At 34.8% G+C, this 26,014-nt stretch overlaps 1 protein-coding gene across 2 annotated transcripts in view; it reads right to left on the bottom strand.

The window, feature by feature from the left end:
- Window positions 1-26,014, bottom strand: part of itpr3 (inositol 1,4,5-trisphosphate receptor, type 3) — a 96,811-nt gene that overhangs the window by 8,858 nt on the left and 61,939 nt on the right. For both annotated transcript variants that reach the window (NM_001313811.1, XM_087263979.1), the window contains 27 exon segments: window positions 1,975-2,164; window positions 4,190-4,354; window positions 4,443-4,615; window positions 4,913-5,035; window positions 6,940-7,132; window positions 7,599-7,676; window positions 8,154-8,240; window positions 9,517-9,618; window positions 9,700-9,795; window positions 9,870-9,980; window positions 11,983-12,183; window positions 12,399-12,541; window positions 12,885-13,047; window positions 13,137-13,312; window positions 13,769-13,856; window positions 15,542-15,650; window positions 15,772-15,920; window positions 17,574-17,755; window positions 17,881-18,001; window positions 19,765-19,890; window positions 19,982-20,107; window positions 20,552-20,803; window positions 23,856-24,056; window positions 24,225-24,347; window positions 24,447-24,566; window positions 25,368-25,445; window positions 25,527-25,694. In NM_001313811.1, the coding sequence (NP_001300740.1) occupies window positions 1,975-2,164; window positions 4,190-4,354; window positions 4,443-4,615; window positions 4,913-5,035; window positions 6,940-7,132; window positions 7,599-7,676; window positions 8,154-8,240; window positions 9,517-9,618; window positions 9,700-9,795; window positions 9,870-9,980; window positions 11,983-12,183; window positions 12,399-12,541; window positions 12,885-13,047; window positions 13,137-13,312; window positions 13,769-13,856; window positions 15,542-15,650; window positions 15,772-15,920; window positions 17,574-17,755; window positions 17,881-18,001; window positions 19,765-19,890; window positions 19,982-20,107; window positions 20,552-20,803; window positions 23,856-24,056; window positions 24,225-24,347; window positions 24,447-24,566; window positions 25,368-25,445; window positions 25,527-25,694 (3,844 nt within the window).

Below are 26,014 nucleotides of genomic sequence, written 5' to 3'. Positions count from 1 at the left end.
ATGTGTAAAAGTTTTTGTAGGTCACACTTTATTTTAAGGTGATGTAGTTGCAGTGTAGCCATTCGTTTAACTATAGAGTAATCCCAGCAAGCATTTTTTGTTTTTAAAAGATGTCTAATAGAAGTCTAAACATAGTCGTTTTGGCTAAAATGAGGCTTAATTTGGGCTGTCAGTGAAAGTCTAATAGACGTCTAAGAATAGTTTAAAACTAGACTAGTCCTCAAATAAACAGAAATGAATGACTACACATATAAAGTCTCTCTAATCTGTCTATTTGATGACTAGTCCAGTTTTGGGCTATTCTTAGATGTCTATTAGATTTTCTCTGACAGCCCACGTTTAGCCTTGTTTTAGCCAAGCTGTCTACGTTTAGATGTCTATTAGATGCCTATGAAACAAAAAATAGTTTTCTGAGATATTAATGAAACACTATGGGCTCTATTTTGATGGTCCATGCCCAAAACGAAAAGCGCAGAGCGCAAACGCATTCAGGGAGTGTCAGAATCCATATGTGCTAATATGAGGACGGGAAAATCCGCTTTGCGCCGTGGCGCATGGTCTAAAAGGGTTGAGTTTATTTTCTTAATGAGTTATAGGTGTGTTTTGAGAATAAACCAATCAGAGTCTCATCTCCCATTCCCTTTAAGAGCCAGCTGCGTCGCGCCATAAGCACATTTGCTATTTACATGACGTAAAGTAAGTTCACTTTCGCTTTTGTTCTCGTGGATAGGGAAACCTTTACGCAATTAGCCTATAAATAATTAATTTCGTTTGTTAAGCGCAAAGATTTATTTTAAAACTATTTCTAAATTCAGTTCTAATTTTCAGCAAACAAATAAATGAACAATAATAACCAAGTGTGGTCAAAATACTGAGTTATTTCCAAATACACCTGCTATGCCCCATATGGTCTAAAACCTGACAGGTGGACAAATCTAAGCTTGTTTTTAAAAAACCAAATATAAATATGGATATAATAAATAATACTGCTAATAATAATAACATTATACAAAAGCAAATTGAATGAACTGAAAAAGCCTCCCGAGATGAAGGATTCAAGGCAGTGGTTTTTAAATTCATGTAGGCTAGAAAATAATATGTTTTGTAATATTTTAATTCTTTATATTTATATCCTATATATATATCCTTATTATATCTTATATATATATATATATATATATATATATATATATATATATATATATATATATATATATATATATATATATATATCCTTAATATTTTAATTTATTTTTCATATGTAAAGATATTTGCGTATTGCTCTAAATCTTGTGTGTATTAAGCAGTGTGTAAGCGAGGCACACAACTAACGCGCTCTGCGCCGGACTTTAGACCGGGTTTTATCTGGTCTAAAGAACAGACTATTATAGTTTCTCAAAATAGCAACACGCCAGCAATGCACCAAAACACGCCTGCTTTTTTAGACCAGAACGCCTATGGGCGCACATATGAGCGCAAATGCATTTGTTATTTAAAAAGCGTCAAAATGACCCTTGCGCCAAGCTGAAAGTAGCAAATAACAATTGCGTCATGCTTTGCGCCACATTGCGCCGGGTGTATGATAGAGCCCAAGTATTTAAAAACTAGTATTTGTTATATAGTTGGGGTTAGAATGTGGGTTAGTTCTTGTAATTCATTGTAATTCTGTAAGTGCATGGAGCATATGCAAATATGTTACCTTAAATTAAAGTGCTACAGTTTTTTATCATGTGTTCATGACAGCTCTGTCTCTTATTATGGATTGGCTGATATGTACAGAATATTTGTGTGTTTGTTAACCTAAATCACGGCAGTGTCTATCTAAGAAGGATGCAGGCTGTCAAAAATAAATGCAAGTGGACACACATGGTTGTCCTTTTAAACTTTTGAAAAATTTTAAACATTCTGTACTGTTCCAATCATACCACAGCCTTACTGCAACAACCATCTGGATAGGACTGTAAGGAATTTTACCTGGAGCTGGGCTAGCAAGGTGGTCGACTTCCATAATGAAGTCATTCCTGAGGAAGAGAAAGCCGACGATGGAGAACAGGTAGACCAGAATGATGGCCAGGACAGCAGTGAGGAGAATAGAGCGGCCGTTACGGGTCACACTCTTGATGACGTTAAACAGTGTCTCCTCACGGTAGATCAGATCAAACAGCTGAAGAAGGTAAAAGAGAAAAATGAGGTGAAGAAGAGGATAGGTAGAAGATCATATAGTGTGTATTTAAGTCATACACAGTCATGTCAAATTTCCTCTTGTGAGTAGCTACAGTGTTTCAATTGTATTTATTCACCAATAGCAATTATTACCCACAATTGGTGCTTTTTTGTGGTTTAGAAATATTTTGTTATAGGTTTGTGATTGGTTCGTTTTGTTTCCTGGCTTTTGCTTTCTTTTTCTTAATAGGTGAACCATTATGAGCAGGTGCAGCTAATCTTACTGCTTATTTAAGGAGCTGCAAAGATGCGTATGAGAGACTTCATTGGAGGATTGTTTACGTTTGACTTCCTTTGGCTTACCCTCCGCTTATAATATATAACAGATTAAAACAGTTGTTATGTGAATTTGTTGAAGTAAAAAAGCCCAGAGTGCTTGCCCTGCCTCTGGGCTCTTCTTATTGGCTCACTGCTCTAGAACTGAATGCAAATTATTGGTTAGTATCAGCTTTCAATCACTCAGTCAATGCCTTCTGCCTTTAGATGACAGGAGCTACAACTGTGAAAATGTGAAGTTGTACTGAAGATGAGGAAATGAAAATAACAGATTTACCTACAGTTACTAATAATGGCACATCTTATTAGGGATCATGTGGTGAAAGTTAATCCACCATTTACACTTTTCCAAGAGTGGATAAAACACATCCAGTGGTTTCAAGTCCGCTATGAAAAATGACTAAAGCCATTCACTGTAAAGTCTGTAGGACGGGGTTTGCAGGTAACAGCGTTTGCTACTGGATCTACACATTTTAAGCGCGAGAGGTGTTGTATAATCCTTCATTAATCCTCACGGTGCTGTCAGCCATGCAAGCGACAGCTATATGTAAAATTTAACAGAGCTCATGAAAAGACCGTTATTGCTATTAAGATGACATGCAAATAATAAGTTATATATCATAATAAATGTGGGGTCGGGGTGATGGGTCGCAATGCCGGCTCAGCATCGTAAAGTTTGTCGGCCATTGGCGATGGACAATGGCATCATCTATCAGCACAACCCTAGTTCCCTTCACCTGCTGTGTGCTTGAGTCGGCAAGGAACAATCTGTTTTCTACAAAACTAAAAAATTAAAAAGGTATTTTGCAGCATTTTAAATTGTTTACATTTTTATATTTTCTATTTGTTAATCTTTTTTTAAAAGATTGACTAAATTTGTTTTATTTACCAGCTTGGAAACAATTTACAATATGGCTGTATTAGTTAATGCATTAGTTAACATGAATTAACAGTAAATATATTAATGTGTTGTTTATTAAATTAGTTAATATGAACTAATGGTGAAAAACAACCTTTATTTAATCACATAATCTCTGTTAATGTTAACATACTCATATTCTAATGCACCTCTTTACATTATCAGCCTATAATTAGTTTGTTTACTTACACACACACTAATGCATTTGTTCATGGATTAGAGAATATGAAGTAAAAATTAACAACACATTTATTCAGCACAACTACATCTGACATGTAAACTTATCATATGTTGAGGAGGTTATTAATTCATTATTTACACATTAGTTAAAATAGGAGTAACACATTAGATAAGGTTGAAGTAGTGTACACTTCACAATAAGGTTCATAATTCCAATAACAAATGCTTTAAAAATGCTTTGTTAGTGATAACTCATAGTAATAAAACGTTATTGACCATGAATAACATGCAAACTGAAGAAAGGTTTTCTGGTTAACACTCTGTTATTCTAAAACTGTTATTCTTGTTTGTTATTTTGGGGAAATAAAATGGACTTTAATTAAGGATTTTATTTGATATTTAAGGTTTAAATTAAAGAAATAATTTCAAAACTAAAACATTTATATATAATATAAATTTCTTTACAGTCACACTTGATCAGTTTTATAAATCTGTTTATAAATACATGTTTAAAGTATTTAAAAAACAACCACTTATATAAGTGTATAAGTGATTAATAGTGTATAGAGTATAGTAATTCATGACACCCACCAATATGCTGTAGAAGAACTCATGGACAAACAGCCCCAGACTGCTGGTTAACACATAAGCCACATGATACAGGAATTCTACATCCATTACCATGGCTTTATAACCCATGATGAAGGTGCCGTTGTTTCCCACAAAGCTCACCAAGTACACTATCTTATTGATGAGCTGGATAAAAAAAGACAACATATTAATTTGTATATAAGCAAACGTGTAGTATTGTATAATACAAATCGAATTTTACTTTAAGACTTACATTGAGAGCCCCCAGCAAGAGGAGTGTCGGACCAATACCGAAGTGATAGATGCAGCGCAGCGTGATGGCAACGGTCAGCGACTGAAACCCATATCGCTTGAATAACAGGCCCAAAACAGCCAGTCCAGCAAAACACCAGAATCCCATGAGCAGAAGAGAAGAGTCGATGCTACCTGGAAGAACAGGAGACGTGAAAACATACATGAAAAGACAATTTACAGCCATGTTGACCCCTGGAATTAAAATGCATTTTCATCAGTCTGATCAGAACTGGACGAGGCTTCATACAGGTATAAATGGGGTCTAAAGCATTTTAAAGATTATCACAAATATACATATTGGATCTGGTACATTTGAACACCAACAAAAGACGTGATAGTTATTGGTCGTATTGTTCAATTTATGGTTAATGAAGGATTACAATTTAAATATGCCAAAGCTACCAGAAAGTAAAGCACATATAAACTTACCAGAATGACCAGAGTCATGAGGGTAAAACAAAGCGATGATAAGATTGATGAAAACAGCCAGGTTGAAAGATATGGTGCCCCAGAGAGACATTCTGCGAGAGAACCAGTACAGCACCGGCATGCCTAAAACACAACAAAAAAACAATTACTGAATGATAAAATGTGGCCAGTTTATTCAAAGATTAAAAACTTTGCCAGTCTTCGAAACAAAAATTAAGGTATTTGTAATGAAACCTAAGATGTTTCTGTCTATCCACTGAAAGTCCAGGTAAACAAAACTTAAATTATCCAAATGGTTGTGAATTGCAAAATGAATGTACAAGAAATTAACTCTTTAATTTAAATATTGTTAATAAATGGGATTGTTTATTTAATGAATATATTCAATTGAGAACTTTCTTCACATAAGTCATACATATACACAATTAGTGAACATACTGTGAACAAATATCCTTTCAGTGGAGGGACAGAAAACCTTTAATAAAAAAAAATTTAATAAATAAATAAATAAATTAATTAATTAATTAATTCGAGTAAATAGCTCAATCTCACTGCACACCATCTTAATGTGATTTAAATTCTGTCATCAAAATGATTTGAATAAATTACCACCTACAACTGTCTCTAGAGCTGTGGCGTAGAATTGTTCAAGAAATCAATTCTGCTCCAAATCTTGAATTAAATTAATTTGGCTAAATTACCACCTACAACTGTCTCTAGAGCTGTAGTGAAAATTTGTTTGAGGAGACGATTCTTCATAAATTCAGGGACTCTGTATTGTCTCTTGAACTGATTCTGAGCTCATCCTCTTTAACAGTAGATGGTGCTGTAGACTAGCTTTCAACCATACAATCGATTGCTCCCAAGAAAGATTGCTTGTGTATTAGACTGGTACTGGGTTCTATTAGGAAGGGTCCCTTTTCAATCTTCATTTCGAAGGGCACTTCTAGCGACCATGGTATTTTTCAATGACCTTCGTAAGGCGAGATTTGTAATTGGGAATGCACTGGGAGACTTTCAAGTTGGCTTTTATGTCATGAGATTAATGTAAACACAGCTCACTATGAACACTCTTGTAATTCAGTTGAGTCTTTCTAAACTTTAATTTTCCTTCGGCTTAGTCCCTTTATTCATTAGAGGTTGCCACAGCGGAATGAACCGACAACTTATCCAGCATATGTTTTACACAGCGGATGCCCTTCCAGCTGCAACCCATTACCGGGAAACATCCATACACACTCATTTTACACACATACACTATGGCCATTCATTTATTAATTTTCTTTTCGGCTTAGTCCCTTTATTCATCAGGGGTCACCACAGCGGAATGAACTTATCCAACATATGTTTTATGCAGCGGATGCCTTTCCAGCCACAACCCAACACTGGGAAATACACTCATGACCCATACACTCTTGCATTTACACACATACACTACAGCCAATTTAGCTTATTCAATTCATCTGCACCGCATGTCTTTGTACAGTGGGGGAAACCAGAGCACCCGGAGGAAACCCACCTGAACATGGTGAGAGCATGCAAACTTCACACAGAAATGCCAACTGGCCCAGCTGGGACTCAAACCAGTGACCTTCTTGCTGTGAGACGATTGTGCTAACCACTGAGCTACCATGTCGCCCCTTTCCAATCATTATTATTGATTTTTTTATTTTGAAAAAAATCGGATTCAAGCTGTATAAAGGCCACTGTTAGAAACTGAGCTCATAATCAATACAAGAGAGAATAGCAAAGCATTGTGAAACTTTGAAGAGCTGATTTCTCAATCCATTTTATATTGTATCTCTACAATTGCATGTCAAAACTACACACACCTGAATGCAGCACATTTATTTTTTATTACTGATGGCCTACTTAGTGGCAGTTTCTAAGATAGTGTCAGTGTGGAACTGGTGTGCAGTTATGAAAACATATATCCAATATTTGCATTTTCTGCACAAGTTAAATTTGTAGTTTTGGATTATTGATGCATTCAGCTCAAACCAATGGACTTCATGCCCAGCACTTACTGCGAAGCTTTTTCTGCCATTCCATCTCGTTGTGGAGGAAGGAGGTCTGCTCGAAGAAGTTTGTGACTTTGCTGCCCTGCTCGTCCTGCTCCGTGGTGGTGAACACTCGAAACTTTGACTCCTCCGTAAGAAACTCACAGATAGGATGAACAGGGAACACAATCTGCTCCATGCTGCGATCTTCACGAACAATCTGCATGTGATACACCAATAGAAAAACACCTTACGGAATATCAGACTCATTTAAATCACTAGATGAGCAGAAATTACAATAACACCAAGGATTATAGTGCAGAGAAATACTACGCAGAAAAACCAAAAATTATTCATACCGCTCACATTAACACAGTTTATTTACTATAGTATAGAAAAGAACTCAGAATAATGTCAGATAACGTCTGTAGAAATGTACAGTATGGAAAGGATTACAGTATGAAATTAAACAATCAAAGATTACTTAACTTCCTGTTTGGTTTTAGTCCACTGTTTGAATAATTGTAGGTTGTATTATGTATAATATATTATAATATATTTTGATTTGCTATACTGTCTTGCTGTAAATAAATGAACTATATTATCCTGCTTCTACTAATAAAAACATGTCAAAAATGATATTAGAGTTTTGACTGTATTTATACTGTAATCTACACTGTCTATACCTCAATCTGAGCAGTTTGACGGTCGTAGTGCTCTAGTGGATCCTCCTTTTCCTCCTCCTGCTGCTTGTTCAGGTTGAGCTGCAATAAAAAAGCCAGAATAAAATACTGTAATGATGAAGCATTCTAAAGGCTATATTGAAAAATCATTCATTCATTTTCTTTTTGGCTTAGTCCCTTTATTATTCAGATGTCGCCAAGCAGAATGAACCACCAACTCACCTAGCATAAGTTTTATGCAGCGGATGCCTTTCCAGCTACAACCCAGCACTGGGAAACACCCATACGCTCTTGCATTCACACAAATACACTACGGCCAATTTAGTTTATTCAATTCACCTATAGCGCATGTCTTTGGACTGTGGGGGAAAGCGGAGCACCCAGAGAAAACCCATGCGAACACAGGGAGAACATGCAAACTCCACACAAAAATGCTAACTAACCCAGCCAGGGCTCCAACCAGCGACCTTCTTGCTGTGAGGTGATCGTGCTACCCACTGTGCCACCATGACACCCATATTAAAAATCTGCTTCATAAATGTCAAAGTCGCAAGTTACCATAGAGGAGATGCTTTCCTCTTCTTCCTCTTTTATCTTCTTTACTGGTTTAAGCAGTGTGAGTAGCACTTTGTTGTGTCGGGCAAGCTGCAAAAAAAATAAAGAGCAATGTTAAAACTTTAGGGTGCTTGCACTTTAAAAGGCACTAAAACAGCATTTAATAATTATTAATTAATAAAATGTCAGCATTTGATTTCAAACAGTTTTGCAATAAATGTTGAAATCAAAATTAATTATGAATTATATTTTGTAGATGTTTATTTACATAAGAATATGAAGCATATGAATGATTTCTTAAGGATTGTGCAATACTGATGGTGAAAATTTAGTTTAGTTTAGTTTGAAATCAAAGATATAAATGCAATATTTAAAAATCTCCAGACAGAAAATAAAAATTCAGCTGTTTTACTGTATTTTATGTTATTTGAAATTAAATTGAAATAACACTTAATTAATATTTTTGTTTATCACTTTTAATGTATTTTTGATTAAAAAATGCATTGGTGAGCAAATAAAAACACACCTGAAGAAAAAAAAATTAAATTAAATTAAATTATATTAATTAAATTTGCACGATAGTGTGTATATATATATATATATATATATATATATATATATATATATAGATATAGATATAGATAGATATAGATATGATTTGTACATATACAAATATACTATTTTCATTAACAAGTTTTGAACATAAAAAAATGAGAACATACTATTATAAATGAAATAAATTAATAATACATTTTTTATTGTTCTAACCTATTAATTGTTTGGTTACCATAAAAAACCCCTAATATTTGGTATATGCTCACATACTTTTAACTTTAGTCAGGCAGTCCCAGAGCTTCTGGTTATTTGTCATCCCATTCAAAATCACTGCGTTTAAGACCTGATTTCTTTGAAAAACAGTGATCTCCGCTGCCTGGCTGAGATCATTTTTAAAGTGGGTTTCAGATCAAACAAGAAGCACTGTTTTAAATTATTTTTCTGTGCCATGTCTTTAAAATATGGAATTAAGTTTAAGTTTTACCTCAGTATTTTCAATAGAATTTCTGCGCTAGCATGCTGCTAATGACGGTCCCTGCGTTTAAACGCTCTTTCATCTCTTTTCACGCTTTAACAACCAAACGGATGCTTAACCTTATTTAAATGATTATATCTGAATTACATTACAACATCGATACTGTAAAAGAAACCTTATAAAAATGAAAATATTCACATAAAGCTTTTACCAGAAGTTCATCATTGGCTGAAAAACACTAGCTGTGCATACAGTATAGTCCATTGGCTCTGCATATCACTCAATCAAAAAAATCAGCAGTGGCATCAAACATGCCAATCTGATGTAGTGATTTACCTGTAGTGCCAGGATGTAGATGTTATGCCCAACTTCTCGTGGTGACACTTCTCCCTCCTTACACTCACCCTCTTGCAGATAAGCCTTTTTAATCAGCTCCACCTAAAGACATACAGCACAGAACTGTTAAATTACTACCATTATACTTTACAGGCAGATTAAATATGACGCAGTCAAACTGACCAGTTCTCTGGGTCGAAGATTAAACAGGATCCTCTCTGCATTCTCACTGTCATGACGGCTCTCCATCAGAGCCAGCAGAAGCTTAGAGGCATTGTCCTGATAATATTTTATATATTTGTTACAATGAGTCATTATCCATTATTAAAATAAAGCTTTGACTTTATCCTCACCTTGAGCTGAAGCACCAGTTCCATGCGATATCGACATAAAGGACTGATGTCATTTAGAATTAAAGCTGTGATGATGTCAATGCCGTTGCACTCATGGGAGACAATGCATGTCTGTAAAAAGACAAATAAAGCAGTTTTGTTAAATAATTACCGTTTTTTGTGAGTTTAAAGCACGACACCACATGTGAAAAGAGTTTAAAAACATAATAACCATACCTCCCATGTTGACTGATTACATTAAGGATTAAAAACATTTTTTTTATTACATGTTTTATAAAATATTACCTTTATAAATGCAAATGAGGCAACATTTCTTTAAATTCTGCATGAATCAGAAGTTGCAGAGACTTTTATTTTATTTTGTTGATGTACTTCCAACTGAAAGTAAATATTGAGTAGGAGATGGGACTTTCTTTTGTGCATCATTAACTAAAATATAAATGGTAAGTGATGGTAATAATATGCAGTTGCTATGGAAGCCCTCATGTTGATATTAACAGAAGGACTGAAACTAACAAAAAACATTTCAGTGGAATAACTTGCACAAATTAATTATTCACCTTACTAATAACAGTGGGAGGTAGCAATCTAAACAATGAAAATTTTGTTTTTAAGCATCTTTTATTATCCACTATTTTCCTATGAGGAAAATATAAACGTTGGATAAAGTCAGCTCCGCAGTAAAATTCTTGTTGCACTTGTTGACATATTAAGAATCGTTTTATCAACCCACAATAGAAAATACTGCAAATGATGAGAAAGAAAAGTATTTTAAATCAGATATAATCAGTCATAGATGAACACATCCCTTTGTAAAAACCTTCAAAACACATATGAATAAAACTGTACAGTTGTAAGTTGTAATGTGAATGTACAGTATGTGCTGCTGAAGTGGAGATTTATGGCTCAATGAAGGAGAAAAAATCTTTTTAAAATCTTTATTATATTTGAATTGTAAAAGTCTTCAGACACAGACTAATAAAGTGTGCAATGGAGAACTTAATACTTAGAAAATAAATACAGGGTGGGTGATATTAACATCTATTATTAGTATATGTGAGAGGGCAAACTTTTCAAGATGGGTGGTGACCATGGTGGCCATTTTACAGTTGGCCATCTTGGAATCCAATTTTTGGTTGTGCAATATGAAGAGAGTCATTTGATACATCAAACTTATTGGGAATTTTACAAGAAAACCAATGGTGTGCTTGGTTTAACGTAACTTTATTCGTTATTAACAAGTTTCTAACCACTTGTAACCACAATGTGTTCAATGTGCTGCCCATTGTATTGGATTGTTAATGCAACCCTCTTCTCCGACTCTTCACACACTGATAGCAACACCGCAGGAGAAATGCTAGCACAGGCTTCCAGTATCCGTAGTTTCATCTTATATCCTCACACCATAGACAATTGCCTTCAGATGACCCCAAAATAATAGTCTAAGGGGGTCAGATCGGTAGACCTTGGGGGCCATTCAACAGGCCCACGATGACCAATCCACTTTTCAGGAAACTGTTCATCTAGGAATGCTCGGACCTGACATCCATAATGTCGTGGTGCACCATCTTGCTAAAAAAATCTCAGGGAACGTGCCAGCTTCAGTGCATGAATAGGGAAACACGTCATCATGTAGCAATTTCAAATATCCAGTGGCCTTGAGGTTTCCATTGATGAAGAATGGCCCCACTATCTTTGTTTTCTATGGTGTGAAGATACAAGATGTGCAGCACCTGAAACTATGGATACTGGAAGCCTTTGATGTGTCAAATGACCCTCTTCCTATTGAAAAAAACAAAAGTTGGATCCAAGATGGCCACCATGGTCACCACCCATGTTAAAAAGTTTACCCTCTCACAATTACTAATGTGCCACAAACAGGACGTTAATATCTCCAACCATTCCCATTTTATTAAGGTGCATCCATATAAATGGCCCACCCTGTACATTAATCATTTCTGTCTTTTAGACTGAAAAAAAAAATGTATGGAAAGTCAAAAAGTCCAAAATCACAAAAGTTGTATTACATACAGTCTCCCACCTTATGAAGCATCTGTGGCTTAAAATATTTTTTAGATGAAATAATACCAGTATTCATAATCGATGATCTGACCTGGTTCTCTTGGCATGGCCCCTGACAGTACTCTGTAAGGGTCTCCAGGGTCTGTGTGATCAGCTCCACATTGTTCTCATTGATGTAAAGGCCCAGCAGACCCAGTCCTCCAGTTGTGCTGCCGCACATGATGTCCAGAAACTGCAGAGTCTCTGACACCAGGTTATAGTTTGTTTTGTTGTTCTGAATGCGAAGAAAGTTCTAAAGCAAAGATGAAAATAGAATTCTTATAACAATACTCAACGTTCAATGTTCAATAAAGACCATTTAAAAAAAAAAGACTTTTCCTAGGTAACTTAACTGTGACACTAAAGATGCAGATTACTTTTGGCCAAAGGTTTGATATCCAGATACTCTTTTTAAATCAAGCTAATCCCCATGATCTAAAGTGATTGTTCGTGTGGGGTTGTTCAGACCTGAAGGTCCTGATTGTGGTTCTCACAGAGCAGCTGTAGAAAGCGCAGGATGGGTTTCATGATGGTGACAGATGGCCCCATTTCTGTTTCCACTTCCTGTTGTTCAGGTTGAGGCTCAGGCTGGCCAAACGACGATACGCCACCTGAAGGAAAATTATTATTACGCTAGAATGAGAGTATAGTTCCTACATGTATCAGTCTAGAAAATAAAAACTGTTCATTATTGTTTTTAGTACACGATTTAACTATAGAAGTGTCAAACTTTAAATAGGAAATTATTGAACCCTTTGGACATTTTTGAATGGGATGCTAAAGGTCTAATCTGATTCAATGATCTATGCTAAGCTAAGCTAAAAGTATCCCTGCCAGACCCGGAGATCAGCTTAAAGGGATTTAAAAATGGTTAAACTCAACCTGCAAATTGAGTCTTTTTTCAAAAAAAGTGGAGTGTCTCTTAAAAAGGAAGCAAGTGTGGGGTTGCATTACCAGTCTCCAGATCTTTGTCATCTTTGGCTTTGTTGCTCATTTCCCCCACATTGACAGAGACGGTGGATTTGATGTCAAGCTGTGCGTTCTTCATGCGGTCATTCAGCACTTTAAAAAACTTCTCAGACTTGTTGTCTCCCATCATGAGTTTGTAGAAGGAGTTCTGTTATAAAGATGAATAATATAATCATAATAATGCATAATGTACTGATCCTCCTCCTAGCTCTATTAGCACAGAAGCTGCTCCTCCACCTGGATCTCTGTGTTTCCCCCTTCTAGCAGACAGATAGCGAGCTGAATGCTCTCCTGGAAGATCTTCTCATTCTTGGTGCTGGTGATGAGGTCTGTGAAGAGTTTGGTGCCGCCTTCTTTGTCCAGGCGACACTGTAATGCTGCCACTGTTAGCCAGTCTCTCTCGCCCTCTGCACCTTCACAAACATAAGTCAGGAGTCTTGCTTGTGAACTGTTTCTTAATAATTCTGCAGTATCAATTTAGCATTAATCTGATTTCTGTACTGATCACAAATACCAAAGAAGATCACCAACAAAGGCTTTAGTTTTTTCTTCCTGTTATTCATTTAAAGGTGCTGTGTGTAAGTTTTTGACTCTTCTAAAGCATAAAATAGCATAATATGTTAACAGATATTTATGAAACATGCCAAGCCAATATTCTTGTTTATTTGAAAAACTATGGTAGAGTTATTATATTCTGCTTTGAAAATGTGTGTCATATGCCAGAACGGCTATCTTTGTTTTTTGTTTCTTTTTTGGTATTTGTCATTTGAATAAATTTGGTCACAGCACCAAACTTATCTGGAAGAGAGCTGTGATTTACATTTGATTGCACTGATCACAAGCCTAACTTTAAAAATATTGAAAATTACCTCCTGCGTGTTCAACAAGCTCTGCTTTTATGTTCTTTTTGTTATTGTAGAGGTAGTTCTGGAGCAACACCTTTCTTAAGGCAAAGCCCTGCAAAAAGACAGAAGTGATTTAATAGGTAAGGCTTTCTGTTTGAACATAAATATTTCAACCCAGGCTCATTCTGATTACATACCCCTATATGCATTTCTGGAGAGTGCCAAATACGTCACAGGAGCTCTGTTTTTTTTGCAGTTTTTTTTTTCCGCCAGAGGTGGCTGTGTGCGCTTTTTTTAGATTTCAAATTTCTCTCACGAGTGCCATTTGAGCTTGCTTAAATCAACCAAAAGTTGTTGCCGACTGACTGTCGACTGACTGATCGATCGATCGACTGACCTATGCTCCTCCTTTCCTAAACCCAACCAATAGTGTTTTCAAAAGCACCGCTTTACTAGTGCCCACAAACTTCCCTAAACCCAACCAACAGTTTTCAAAAGCAATCGAGCAAAAGAAAATCCCTCGTCTGATTTTTACCACGTTTTCGGATTTTACCACATTCTTACCCTGTTATTTACTTGTTTATTTATTTATTTTTTTAGCTTCTGCTTTTGTCTAACCTGCTTTCTGGAACCATTCTTCACCAGACTCGATCCATGTCATCGTTGTCAGCTCCTCTCTGTGTCTCAAGTCCGCCGACGTACATGGTGAGCTAACTGATCAAACTGGTAACAATGTGAAAGCCGTGCATACGGTGGTAAGCTGGTAGGTGTGAAAAAAATCAGCATCATAACACTCCGTAGCATTCCTTTTTAAAAACGAAATGTAGCCAAATATACTTCTAGCTACATAATTCACAAACTCCAGAAATGTATTTAGGGCTACATTTTCAGAATGAGCCTATGTTAAAATATTTTTTGTTAAACTTCGGAAATTGTACAACAAACATTAGTTTTTTTTAACAATGTGTCTTTTATTTACTTATTCACTTGCTTGTTTACTAGCTTATAATTTTTTTATTCACATTAATTTACAAAAGACAATCACTTAATTATCTTTCAGTATAACAAAAATATATATACAAAAAATTTCCTTTCAGGCATATTAAGAACAAGAAAAAACAAGTTCCACAATGCTGCCCTAAAATATCAGTTTAAAATAAATCCTTAAATGAATTTCACTCATATGAACCCAAGATGTTTATTTAATAGAATGAAAAATAACTACAAAATAAAATATAATTTAGTATGACATATTCACATATAACCTAATTTACAGAGTTATTTTATTGTTACTATACATAAATATATCTTTAACATTGAACGATGATGAAACTTTATATCACCAATCTTTCACCAATTTATTTTGACAAAAGTTAAGGTTAAATGAATACAACTAAAGGTAAACAAAACAGTTACTTAAGTAGACACTTGAAATGTTTATATAAAGGTTTCTATATAAAATCCCTTTTGTAAGTTTGAAGTAGACACTAAAATGGATGTCTCATCTTTGACTATACAGTAACTTATATTCTAATATATGTATCATTATATTCAATATTTAGAATATACTTTCTGAATATTAAGTTAAACTAAAATTAGTTTAGGAAATTTTAAAATGCTGTACTTTACAAATTTCAAAACAATTATTATTTAGATTGCCGCAACACCCAATGATCCCAGAATACATCACTGAGGATGTGTCCCAGTGCATCCATGAAATTAATCTTGCATAACAAATTTCAAAACGCTTAATATTTATAATGCCTTTTACCACTTACTATTGTGATTCAACCTCACCTTTTCATCGAAATCCAACTCGCGAATGAGCATTTCCTGCAGAGTTCTGAGGACTTTGATGCAGAGCTTCTCATCGGAGTTCATGAGGGCCTTTGTGTGCTGGATCAATCTGCTCAGAGCAAAAGGAGAAAAACATGAAGTCACACATGATCGCTTTGCTTTTTTTTGACTAAGACATGTGTGCCGAAAGCAAAATGAGAAAAGTCAAAAGTGACACAAAAGCGACTCGCTTAGAAATAAATCCTCCTGATTCACAGCGTGAGCGAGCATCGGTGCCTTCCAGAAACAGCAGCTCAGGCTGATGCAGCACATCCACCAGCACAGACAGCTCCGCATTCACCAAAGGCATCACACGCTCCTCCAGTGTGTTAATGATATCCTAAGAGCAGTTACACAAACTCTCATACACTGCAATACTACACATATAACCATTTTTAAAACAACAGTCCATTAATAATACTAGTTATGCATTTACAAACATGAACAACCAATTAGTAATATTTATGATGTTATTTTTTAATCTTTGTTAACGTTAGTGTTAAAAAACATTAGTTCATTGTTAGTTCGTGTTAACTCACGGTGCATTAACTAATGTTAACAGGCCCAACTTTGGATACTAATAAAGCATTAGTAAATGTTGAGCTATAAATGCTGTACAAGATTATTAACATTAATGTTAGATAATACATAAATTAACAGACCATTATTCTGAAGTGTTACCATTTTAACATGCCCTATGGCTTATTTTAAATACATTCTGAATTAATTTGATTAGGTACACCTGTTGCTCATTAACGTAAACACTTAAAGGGATAGTTCACATAAAAATGAAAATCCTGTCATCATTTACTCATCTCCACGTATGAGTTTCTTTCTTCTGTTCAACACAGATGATGGCAAACTGTAGAATGTTTGGGTGAAAACAGCCTCTGACTATGATAACACTTTAGGTTAGAATTCATGCTATTTACTACTGGCTTATTACCTGACAATGAACAAGTTTTTAACTGTTCATTAGTAGTTATTAAGTATGATCTTATTCTGCATCCCTAATCCTACCCAAAACCTAAATTCAACTTCTACCTTACTAACTATTAATACACAGATCATTAGTTGTTTATTAAGCTAGGAGTGTTAGTTAATGGTTATATTTTAATACTGTGGATTAAACCTAAAGTGTTACTGAATGTTTGGTTCCTACTCTGCACAAGACTTTTGTCCAGCGGAGAAATTAAAATGGTCGTGCCCAACTGAGTCTGGTTCTCTCAAGATTTTTTTTCTTCACTCCTATCAGGTGAAGTTTTTTTTTCCCTCTCCGCTGTCGCCACTGGCTCGCATGGTTCAGAATTGGTAGAGCTACGCATCGATGAATTTGCTCTTCAGCGTTTGAACTCTCAGTAATGATTTTAAATCACACTGAACTGAGCTAAACTGAACTGAACTTAAACACTAAAAACTGAACTACACTGTTCCAGTTACTATGAACATTAATGTGAAGCTGCTTTGACACAATCTACGTTGTAAAAGCGCTATACAAATAAAGCTGAATTGAATTATATACTATGGACGTCAATGACTGTTGTTTACCGACATTCCTTAGAAAAAAATCATAATCAAGGCACTTGAAATGTAAGTGGAAAAAGTGACAATTTTATTAATAATTTTACTAACATGGTTATTATTTTCAAAAAACAAAAAAAGAAACTATCATCAGAATATCTGGTTCTGAAGACAAAAATCAATTCAGGTTTTGATCCACTTACTTAAGTGAGATTAGATGTTGAAAATTGTAATTTTTGGGCGAACTATCCCGTTAAATCTCTGAGGAATGTTTGCCATGAAGAATTAAAGCAGTTCTGTTTGTAAAGCTGGGTCTAACCCCATACTAGCAAGGTGTACCTAATAAAATGGCTAGTCAGTAACATTATTTATTAAGGAAATAAATCATTTTTTGAGAAGTCACTTGACTCCAAAATTTAAATGAGTTTAAATATGTATAATGCTTCTATTTATACCACACACTCTTAAATACCTGTAGTTTTTCAATGATGTTCTTATAGTCCCAGGGGTTGGTGGGAGCGGCAGGCCGTGTTAAGCGTGACATGCTTTTGTTGGAGTGACTGGATCGGGACAATGTGAGGGAATTACTGTGACTCAACATCATGTTGACATGAGCCTCCAACTCCACTGGCAGAGGAATAGAGCGACTCTTGGCTTTGTGGACAGTCAGAAAAAAAAATAATAAATTTGGTCATGCAGCAGAAATCTTTTATGTCCATAAAAACTGATAAAGACACATTAATCCTCATTTTTCCACTTTATCTATTAGGATGACCTACTTGTCACTGCTAGTGTTCGGATGCAGGACTCCACTTGGACTTTTTGCTGTGGCTGTAGCCATGGACAGTCTAACAGACGCATGGTGGACTGCAGCAGCTGCTTTACAGTGGTGTGATGAGCCTGAACGAGACAAAAGAATAATGAGGAGAAAATTAGGAGAATTAAATGAGAACTGATCAAATAATCAATTAAAAAACATTTATGTGAAATATGAGACATGGTACTGTAAATATCAAACAGCAATCATATTTATTTTATTATTCTTCTAGTAAAGACACAGAATTTATTTAAAGCTAACTCAACCTTTGAAAAGATTGGGGTTGTTTTTTTTTTAAACACTTACTTAAATTCATCAATGATGCAACTTATCAAAGGTGGCAGAAAATGCTGCTAACCATATCCATATGTTCAGGAGTTGCCCTAAATTGACAAATTTCTGGTCCACTGTTTTTGATACACTAAATGAACATATTAAATAAATCTGGACCCTAACCCCTGACAGCCCTTTTTGGCATTTCAGAGAGACTGACTTGTTGACTTGTTGCATCTCGCCAGGTTGTTGCTTTTTCTACTCTTTTAGCTAAACAAGCCATTCTTATCAAATAGAAACAAATATTTCCTCCATCACATGAGATGTGGATCTGAGAGATGTTTAGCTTGATAAAACTTGAGACGTTGAGATGTTTACCTGCAGGACCTTTCAAATATTTTAAAAAACCTGGAACCCTGCTTTAAACATTATCAAAGACTTACCTTGTTTAGTCAATATCAATTTTAATGCACATTACATAACTGGAAACTTCTCTCTCTTTACATTTTTCCTTTTTTAGTCTTTTCTTGTAAACTTGCTCAATTATTATAATTTTTTTTTCATTTTTAATTTATATTTAATTTTTAATTAATCAATGAATTGTTTATTTATTTGTTCTCTCAGAGGATAGGTTTGTTTTTGATTCATAAATCTTATTTATTTTATTTTTAGAGGATAGTGGGAAAATAAGAAAACTAACTAACTTTTCCTATGTTGTTTGGGGTAACACTTTATTTTGATGCTCCATTTGAGTATTAGTAGACTGTCTGATTAATATCTGTTGATACTGCTCCTTCAACAGACATTTAACTGACTATAAGAAGCTTAGCAATTACATGTCAACTTACACTAACCCCAACCCTAAGCTAACAGTCTACTTATAATCTATTGAGAATTAGTGGTCATGTAGATGCAATGTAACTTATTTTCAACGAATGGACAATCAAAATAAAGTGTGACCCTGTAGAGTATACTACTATGTAAGGTCTTTTTAAACACCAAAAAAATAAAATAAAATAAGTGTTCTTTTTTAAATCTTTTTTTTTTTTTTAAGATTTACATTTAAAATAAATGCTACTAATTTAAAGCATCACAGTTTCCACAAAAGCATTAAGCAGTACAACTTTACAACTAAAATATTCTGAGACACTGAAAACTAGTGTAATCACTAATGACAATTTGGCACCATATTAAAATACTGCAAAATAAATAAAGATGGAAAGCAGCCGTTAAATTGTAAAAAAATATTTTTCAATAATTTTAAAATCATTTTTAAAAATGATATTACAAGTTTTATTTAATTTTTAAATCAAATAATGCAGCTTAAAAATCTTTACAACCACAAACTTTAAATATAAGAGGATTTTCTCGGAATTCACCCAAAACAAATGTAAATAACGTTGGATATATTTCAAATATTTTTTTTTTTACTAAAAGCATGTTTAATGTTTAAAAGTTTTAAAATTTAATTAATTATAATTAATTTAATTATTTAATTTTAATTTAATTTTCAGTGCTTGGGCCCTAATCAATCTATAGAATGCTTTACAATGAAATAAAAGCAGAACTTCACCTCCGTGCTGGTGCTGTTCTCAGAGAAAGGAGAGCTGAAGAAGGCAGTTACAGTGTCTAAAACGACCTGAATCACATACTTCTCCAGCACAGGGTCTGACATGCGTTTCTCACGGTTGGAGCACACCTGAAATTACAATTAAATCAAGTCAAGTTTACAAAAATACATTAAAAAAAACATCATATATAACTTTATTTTTCCAGTAGACTGGACTTACTCTGGCCATATCTACAGTGAAGTTCTCAAAAAGCTTCCAGATGTGGTTGCTGGTGTAGATCTCCTTCATCTCCACTTCTGTGTCCACATAGCAGTGGTTCACAAAGTTCACATAAGCAATTTTCACCTGCAAGATACAGAGGAATCCTGTAGTTTTTTGATTCATCACAATATACACTCACCGGCCACTTTATTAGGTACACCTGTCCAACTGCTCGTTAACACAAATTATTAATCAGTCAATCGCATGGCTGCAACTCAATGCATTTAGACATGTAGATATGCTCAAGACGATGTGCTGCAGGTCAAACCGAGCATCAGAATGGGGAAGAAAGGTGATTTAAGCAACTTTGAAAGTGGCATGGTTGTTGGTGCTAGACAGGCTGGTCTGAGTATTTCAGAAACTGCTGATCTACTGGGATTTTCACGCACAACCATCTCTATGGTTTACAGAGAATGGTCCAAACTTTAAATTTAAATGAATCCATTAACTGGCTCCTCCATCACATTAAACAGTATAGTGAGGCTGAACATGATTCTTAAAAATGAACCTGCTTAATTGTGTGTTTACCTCAGTTATGCAGTCTTCATGTGTGATTACTTTGACCATGTCCTCTAGGGGCAGCAGAGATGTGCACTTGATCTCAGTGTAGACGTTTTTCCCCTCAGCACATGCAGCCAGCAGCTCCACCAGAGAGATATGGTAGCGCAGCGGGCTGTCGTCCTTTACCCCTTCCCTCGACTGGGTCATCAGCTCCACCATGGTGTTAAACGACGTGTCATCCGTGTAGAGGACGACCACATCATCCCCCGCACTAGTGAGCTAATAGTGAAAAACACATCATTGTGGTGACGTTTATTCGTTACTGATTTTATTTACAACTGATTAAAGTTTTCTGCATGAACACAAATAAACAAACAAAAACATGTTTCTATATCAATCCATTCATACACAACCAACATCCCTACATTAATGTTTAAAATGATTTTAAAAAGCTATTCAAAAAATAATATCCCTAAGTGTACATGTTCATTCATTCATTTTTCTTCGGCTTAGTCTATGATATATCTGAGGTTGCCACAGCGGAATGAACCACCAACTATTCCAGCTTATGTTTTATACAGCAGATGCCCTTCCAGCCACAACCCAGAACTAGGAAACACCCATACACACACACAATCATATGCTACGGCCAATTTAGTTCATCCAATTCACCTATAGCGCATGAGTTTGAACTTGTGGGGGAAACCAGAGCATCCAGAGGAAACCCACGTGAATATGGGCAGAACATGCAAACTCCACACAGAAATTGCAACTGACACAGCTGGGACTTGAACCAGCGCCCTTCTTGATGTGAGGCGAAAGTACTAACCAAAACGAAAGTACTGCCCAAATGTATGGTGGAGCAAGCTTTTCAAGAATGAGGATTCATCATAAGATTGAGAGAGAATATCTTTGGCAACCTTTTATTCTATTTTAAACTTGTTCGATTTATTTATTTATTAACTTGGAAAGGTTTTTTTTTTTTTTAGAAATGTATGTATTTAGATATACAGTATGTATATAGATATACAGTTGAAGTCAGAATTATTAGCTCCCCCCGAATTATTAGACCGCTTGTTTATTTTTTTTCCCAATTTCTGTTTTATGGAGAGAAGATTTTTTCAACACATTTTTAAACATAATCGTTTTAATAATTTGTCTCTAATAACTGACTTATTTTATCTTTACCATGATGACAGTAAATAATATTCGACTAGATATTTTTCAAGACACTTTTATACAGCTTAAAGTGACATTTAAAGGCTTAACTAGGTCAATTAGGTTAACTAGCAGGTTAGGGTAATTAGGCAAGTTATTGTATAACGATGGTTTGTTCTGTAGACTATCGAAAAAAAATATAGCTTAAAGGGGCTAATATTTTGTCTCTAAAATGATGTTTAAATAATCTGCTTTTATTCTAGCCGAAATAAAACAAATAAGACTTTCTCCAAAAGAAAAAAATATTATCAGACAATTTCCTTGCTCTCTTAAACACCATTTGGGAAATATTTAAAAAAGAAAAAAAATTGACTTCAAAAAGTCTGACTTCAACTGTTCATGTGGAATGGATGTATTTGTGTACGTATATACAGTGGCGTAGCGGACTGCCCCGCAGGGCACGCACCGCGGGGGGGCCCCGCGTGATTAGGGGGCCCCGCGTCATCGCGATTTTCAATAAACTGTTGGGAACAACTGTGGTCGGAACCAAAGTTCACACGTCTGTGTTCTCTGAACATCTCTCAAGCGGTGGACTACTTCTTTCTGATAGCTTGCCGCCAATGTTACCAACTTAGCGACTTTGTCACTAGATTTAACGACTTTTCAGACACCCCTAGCGACAAATCTAGCGACTTTTTTGTGTGTTATTGGAGATTTTTTTAGACTGTCATTTGTCCATAACTGTACCGTCCCTACTCTTCTCAACGAGCTGCGTGTGATGCCGCCGGCCCCTCCCCCGCCTCACAGCACTAACAGGCGGCCCAGTCAGTCCTCTACAGCAGCCTCTCCCACCTGCAGCCCGAGAGCAGATCACCCCTCTGCGTACCGACGACAAATGGTTTAGCACAGGCAGTGTGAAGGTATTTCCCTTGTACAGTCAAACCGATCTACTTCTACTTTATTTTAACAATTTATTTGGACCGTTTATTCTTTTCTTGTTCATAATCACAGATATTTTAGTAACAGTTTCTGAACTTGTCTGAGTTTATTACATATGAGAGATTACTGCACATACACTACACATCTATAATGACATACTGTATTCAAACAGCAATAAAATTAGTTAAATAAACATGCTTATATAAAGTGTAGTGCAATTATAAATACCCCTTTATTAATCATAGGCTGTTAAACAGAAACGGTAGAACGTGATGACGTCAGTGATGTGCAAATTGACGTATAACGTATATATGTATATAAATTTAGTTTTTGTTAGTTAGTTAGTTAGTTAGTTAGTTAGTTAGTTAGTTAGTTAGTTAGTTAGTTAGTTAGTTAGTTAGTTAGTTAGTTAGTTAGTTAGTTTTTTTCCCACTGGTTATATGTTCCTACAAATTTATTAAAAATTAAGTATATAAAAAAGATTTATCATAAGATTATAAAACAAAAAAATGTTTTTTATCTGTTAACATTCATTTTAAACTGTGTTTATACTTGTATTAAAGTGAACTGAAACTGAATCTCTTTTGAACTAAAATACTATAGACTAGCATTCTACAACTACTCTGTGACCTGATTGTTGTGCTGAATATGGAATATAATCTGAAATATTTTATGGATTTTTATACTTTTTCTGTTTATTAATGTGGCTTTGACACAACCTACACTATATAAAGTTCACTTGACTTTTTACAGCTTTACAAAAACTACATAGTGCAATTAACGTTCTAAAATATGCATGTACACAGTTGTATTTGAGCTACTGTAAATGAGAGAAAACTGGGAGTAGCTGTAAAGTGGATTTGCCACACATCATTAGTTTCAGTTTTAATTTTAATAAACTCATTTAAAGTAGTTTGAGGTTTACAATAAATGATGTTTACACTGAATGTCACAATATATTGTTTTATACTTTTTTATCTGTCCTGAATCTGGTCAAATATAAATGATTTGTGGTGAAGTGAGGGGAACAAAAAATGATTTATTAGCATTATTTATTTTGTTGTAAAAAAAATTTAGTCTTTATATTAATATTTTCTCTATTAACAATGTAATTTCAAAATAAAATAAAATAAAATGAAATAAAATAAATAAAAATAAAATAAAATAACATAATGATGGTCAAACAAATGGTTAAAATCAAAACATACTGTACCAACAGTCCAAGGTTACAAACCTCAGTCATGATCATGTCTTGGCATTTCTTCACATATTTCCCTTCGGCTTTAATGATGGTGTGCAGAAAGTTGAGGTACTGAATGTGCCGGCCTTGTGTGGCCAGGCAATGTATGAAATGATGCAGCACAGACTCGCTGATCTCAGAACAGAGCTGGAAATTATTGCTGAAAATCTGCTGCATTGTTTCTGCCTCCAGGAGCTGGGAGAGAAAACAAAAAGAGAAGTGAGAACACAATCAAAATATACAAGGACATCTTAGTGTATGTTCACACTTGTAGTTCAGTTCTCACTCCACTTGTTCGGTCTTCACACTAATCTGCCAAGTATGCTATACTAATGTATTTCATCCTCTATGCTTTGAACTGACCCTAGGTGTCAGGAAAAGGTTGAGGTGTTTATGGAGGAGAGCCTGGTTCTCCAGATTCCCTGTGCAGAACTTTTGCAGAAACAGATGTGTGTACTTGATGATCTCCAGCATTTTGGTGTCATTCTAAAAAGAGAAAAAAAACATGAGCTGATAGGGGGACAAATCCAAAAACTTGCTACAAAACATCTAGTAGAGTTTTGAATGCTTTAAAAGGCCACAAACCCGATCATAGGAGATCTGCAACAGGTCCAGCATAACTTTGTGCGCACCCATGTTCTTCAGTAGCCTTTGTTGCTTCTTAAATACACCTGAACTGCACATTTTATTCAATCGCTCTAGAATCTAAAGATCAGAAGTCAGACTTAAAATGTTGGTTAGCTTATTTGCAAAAAAAGAAAATCAAAACAGTAAAGTTAACAGCTTTGTTTTTATTTTTATTCACAACTGCAGTTATTTACTTGCAGTCCTTTATAGAAAAATAAGGAATTAAATTGAATTAAAATAAATTCATGACTGAATGTTACACTTAAAGAAAAATTCTGAGAGATTCTTATTTAACTTCAGTTATTATTATTAGAATAATGTATATAATAATGGGTAGAAAGGATCAATAAACATTTATCTGAAAAGAAATCATCTAAAATTACTTTTTAACATACTTTTCTTTACTATTTAAGGAATATTTCACCCAAAAATACATTTTCCTCCTACTCAAGTGGTTCTAACCTTTTTAATTTAGTTCTTCTCTTTAACAAAAAACAAGATATACCGAATAATGTTGGGAGAAAAAGCAGCCATACCAGGAACAAAACATCCATACCAGGAACAAAAAATACAATGGAAGTCAATGGCTGTTTCTGTCCAGCATTCTTCAGCATATCTTTCTTTGTGTTCACAACAAGGTTTGGAACAAGTGGAAGATGAGAAAATTAATTTTCATTTATCAATCATTTTCCTTTTTTAAAGAACTATGCATTAATTAGGCTTGATGAATGCATTATTGCTAAATAAATATAAAAATAAATATTTAAAATAAATACTTACAGATCCAACCTTTTAAACAGTAATGTAACTAAACATCTTAGACATTTTGGACTCCAGTATAATAACTATATAGTCTGAGAACACATGCTGAAACATCACCTCTTTAACATTCTGGTAGCTTTCATTGCTTTTTTCAGTTGTCTGTTTCTTAGAATCAGCCTCCTCCTCAGGTGACACCTGCATAAAAGAAAAAAAATAAGTAACATTCTTTTCACATGATTAATCACATTAATACACATGCCTCAGTGTATGACGCACCGCTTCAGGCTCTTTTTTGTCTTTCTTGTCTTTCTTTCCATCTCCCCCAGAACTGCTCTTTTTAATGACCCAAAGCTCAGACTTCTCCACCATGGTGCGCAGCAGATCCAGATCTCGTTTTATGTGTTTATAGTTGTCCACATCCTGAGTTGAAATAAGCAATTGGACCTGAAAAGAACAAACAGCAGAATGAAAGACATGGTTTTTAATCTAAAAAGGCCTGCATTTTAGCATTTTCTATTTTCGTGGTACCAGAATTGTAATTTGCTGCATAAGGATGAGCAAGAATGTCAGATTTTTAAAGCTAGTTATGTTTTATTAGTTTTTTAAGTCAAATGTTGGGCCATATCAAACACCTGGCACAACAAGGTGCAGGACCTGTTTGCCCCGACGTGTTGCTATTTTCAGACCAACGCAACACTAATTTTCCCATTTTCCATCATGTTATTTAAAAAACAATAGACAAATCCATTTTTAATCCATTTTAT

Source organism: Danio rerio, chromosome 8, assembly GCF_052040795.2.
Source record: "Danio rerio strain M-AB ecotype USA chromosome 8, GRCz13ab, whole genome shotgun sequence".
Lineage (NCBI taxonomy): Eukaryota > Metazoa > Chordata > Actinopteri > Cypriniformes > Danionidae > Danio > Danio rerio.
This window is presented reverse-complemented; position numbering and strand designations above follow the sequence as displayed.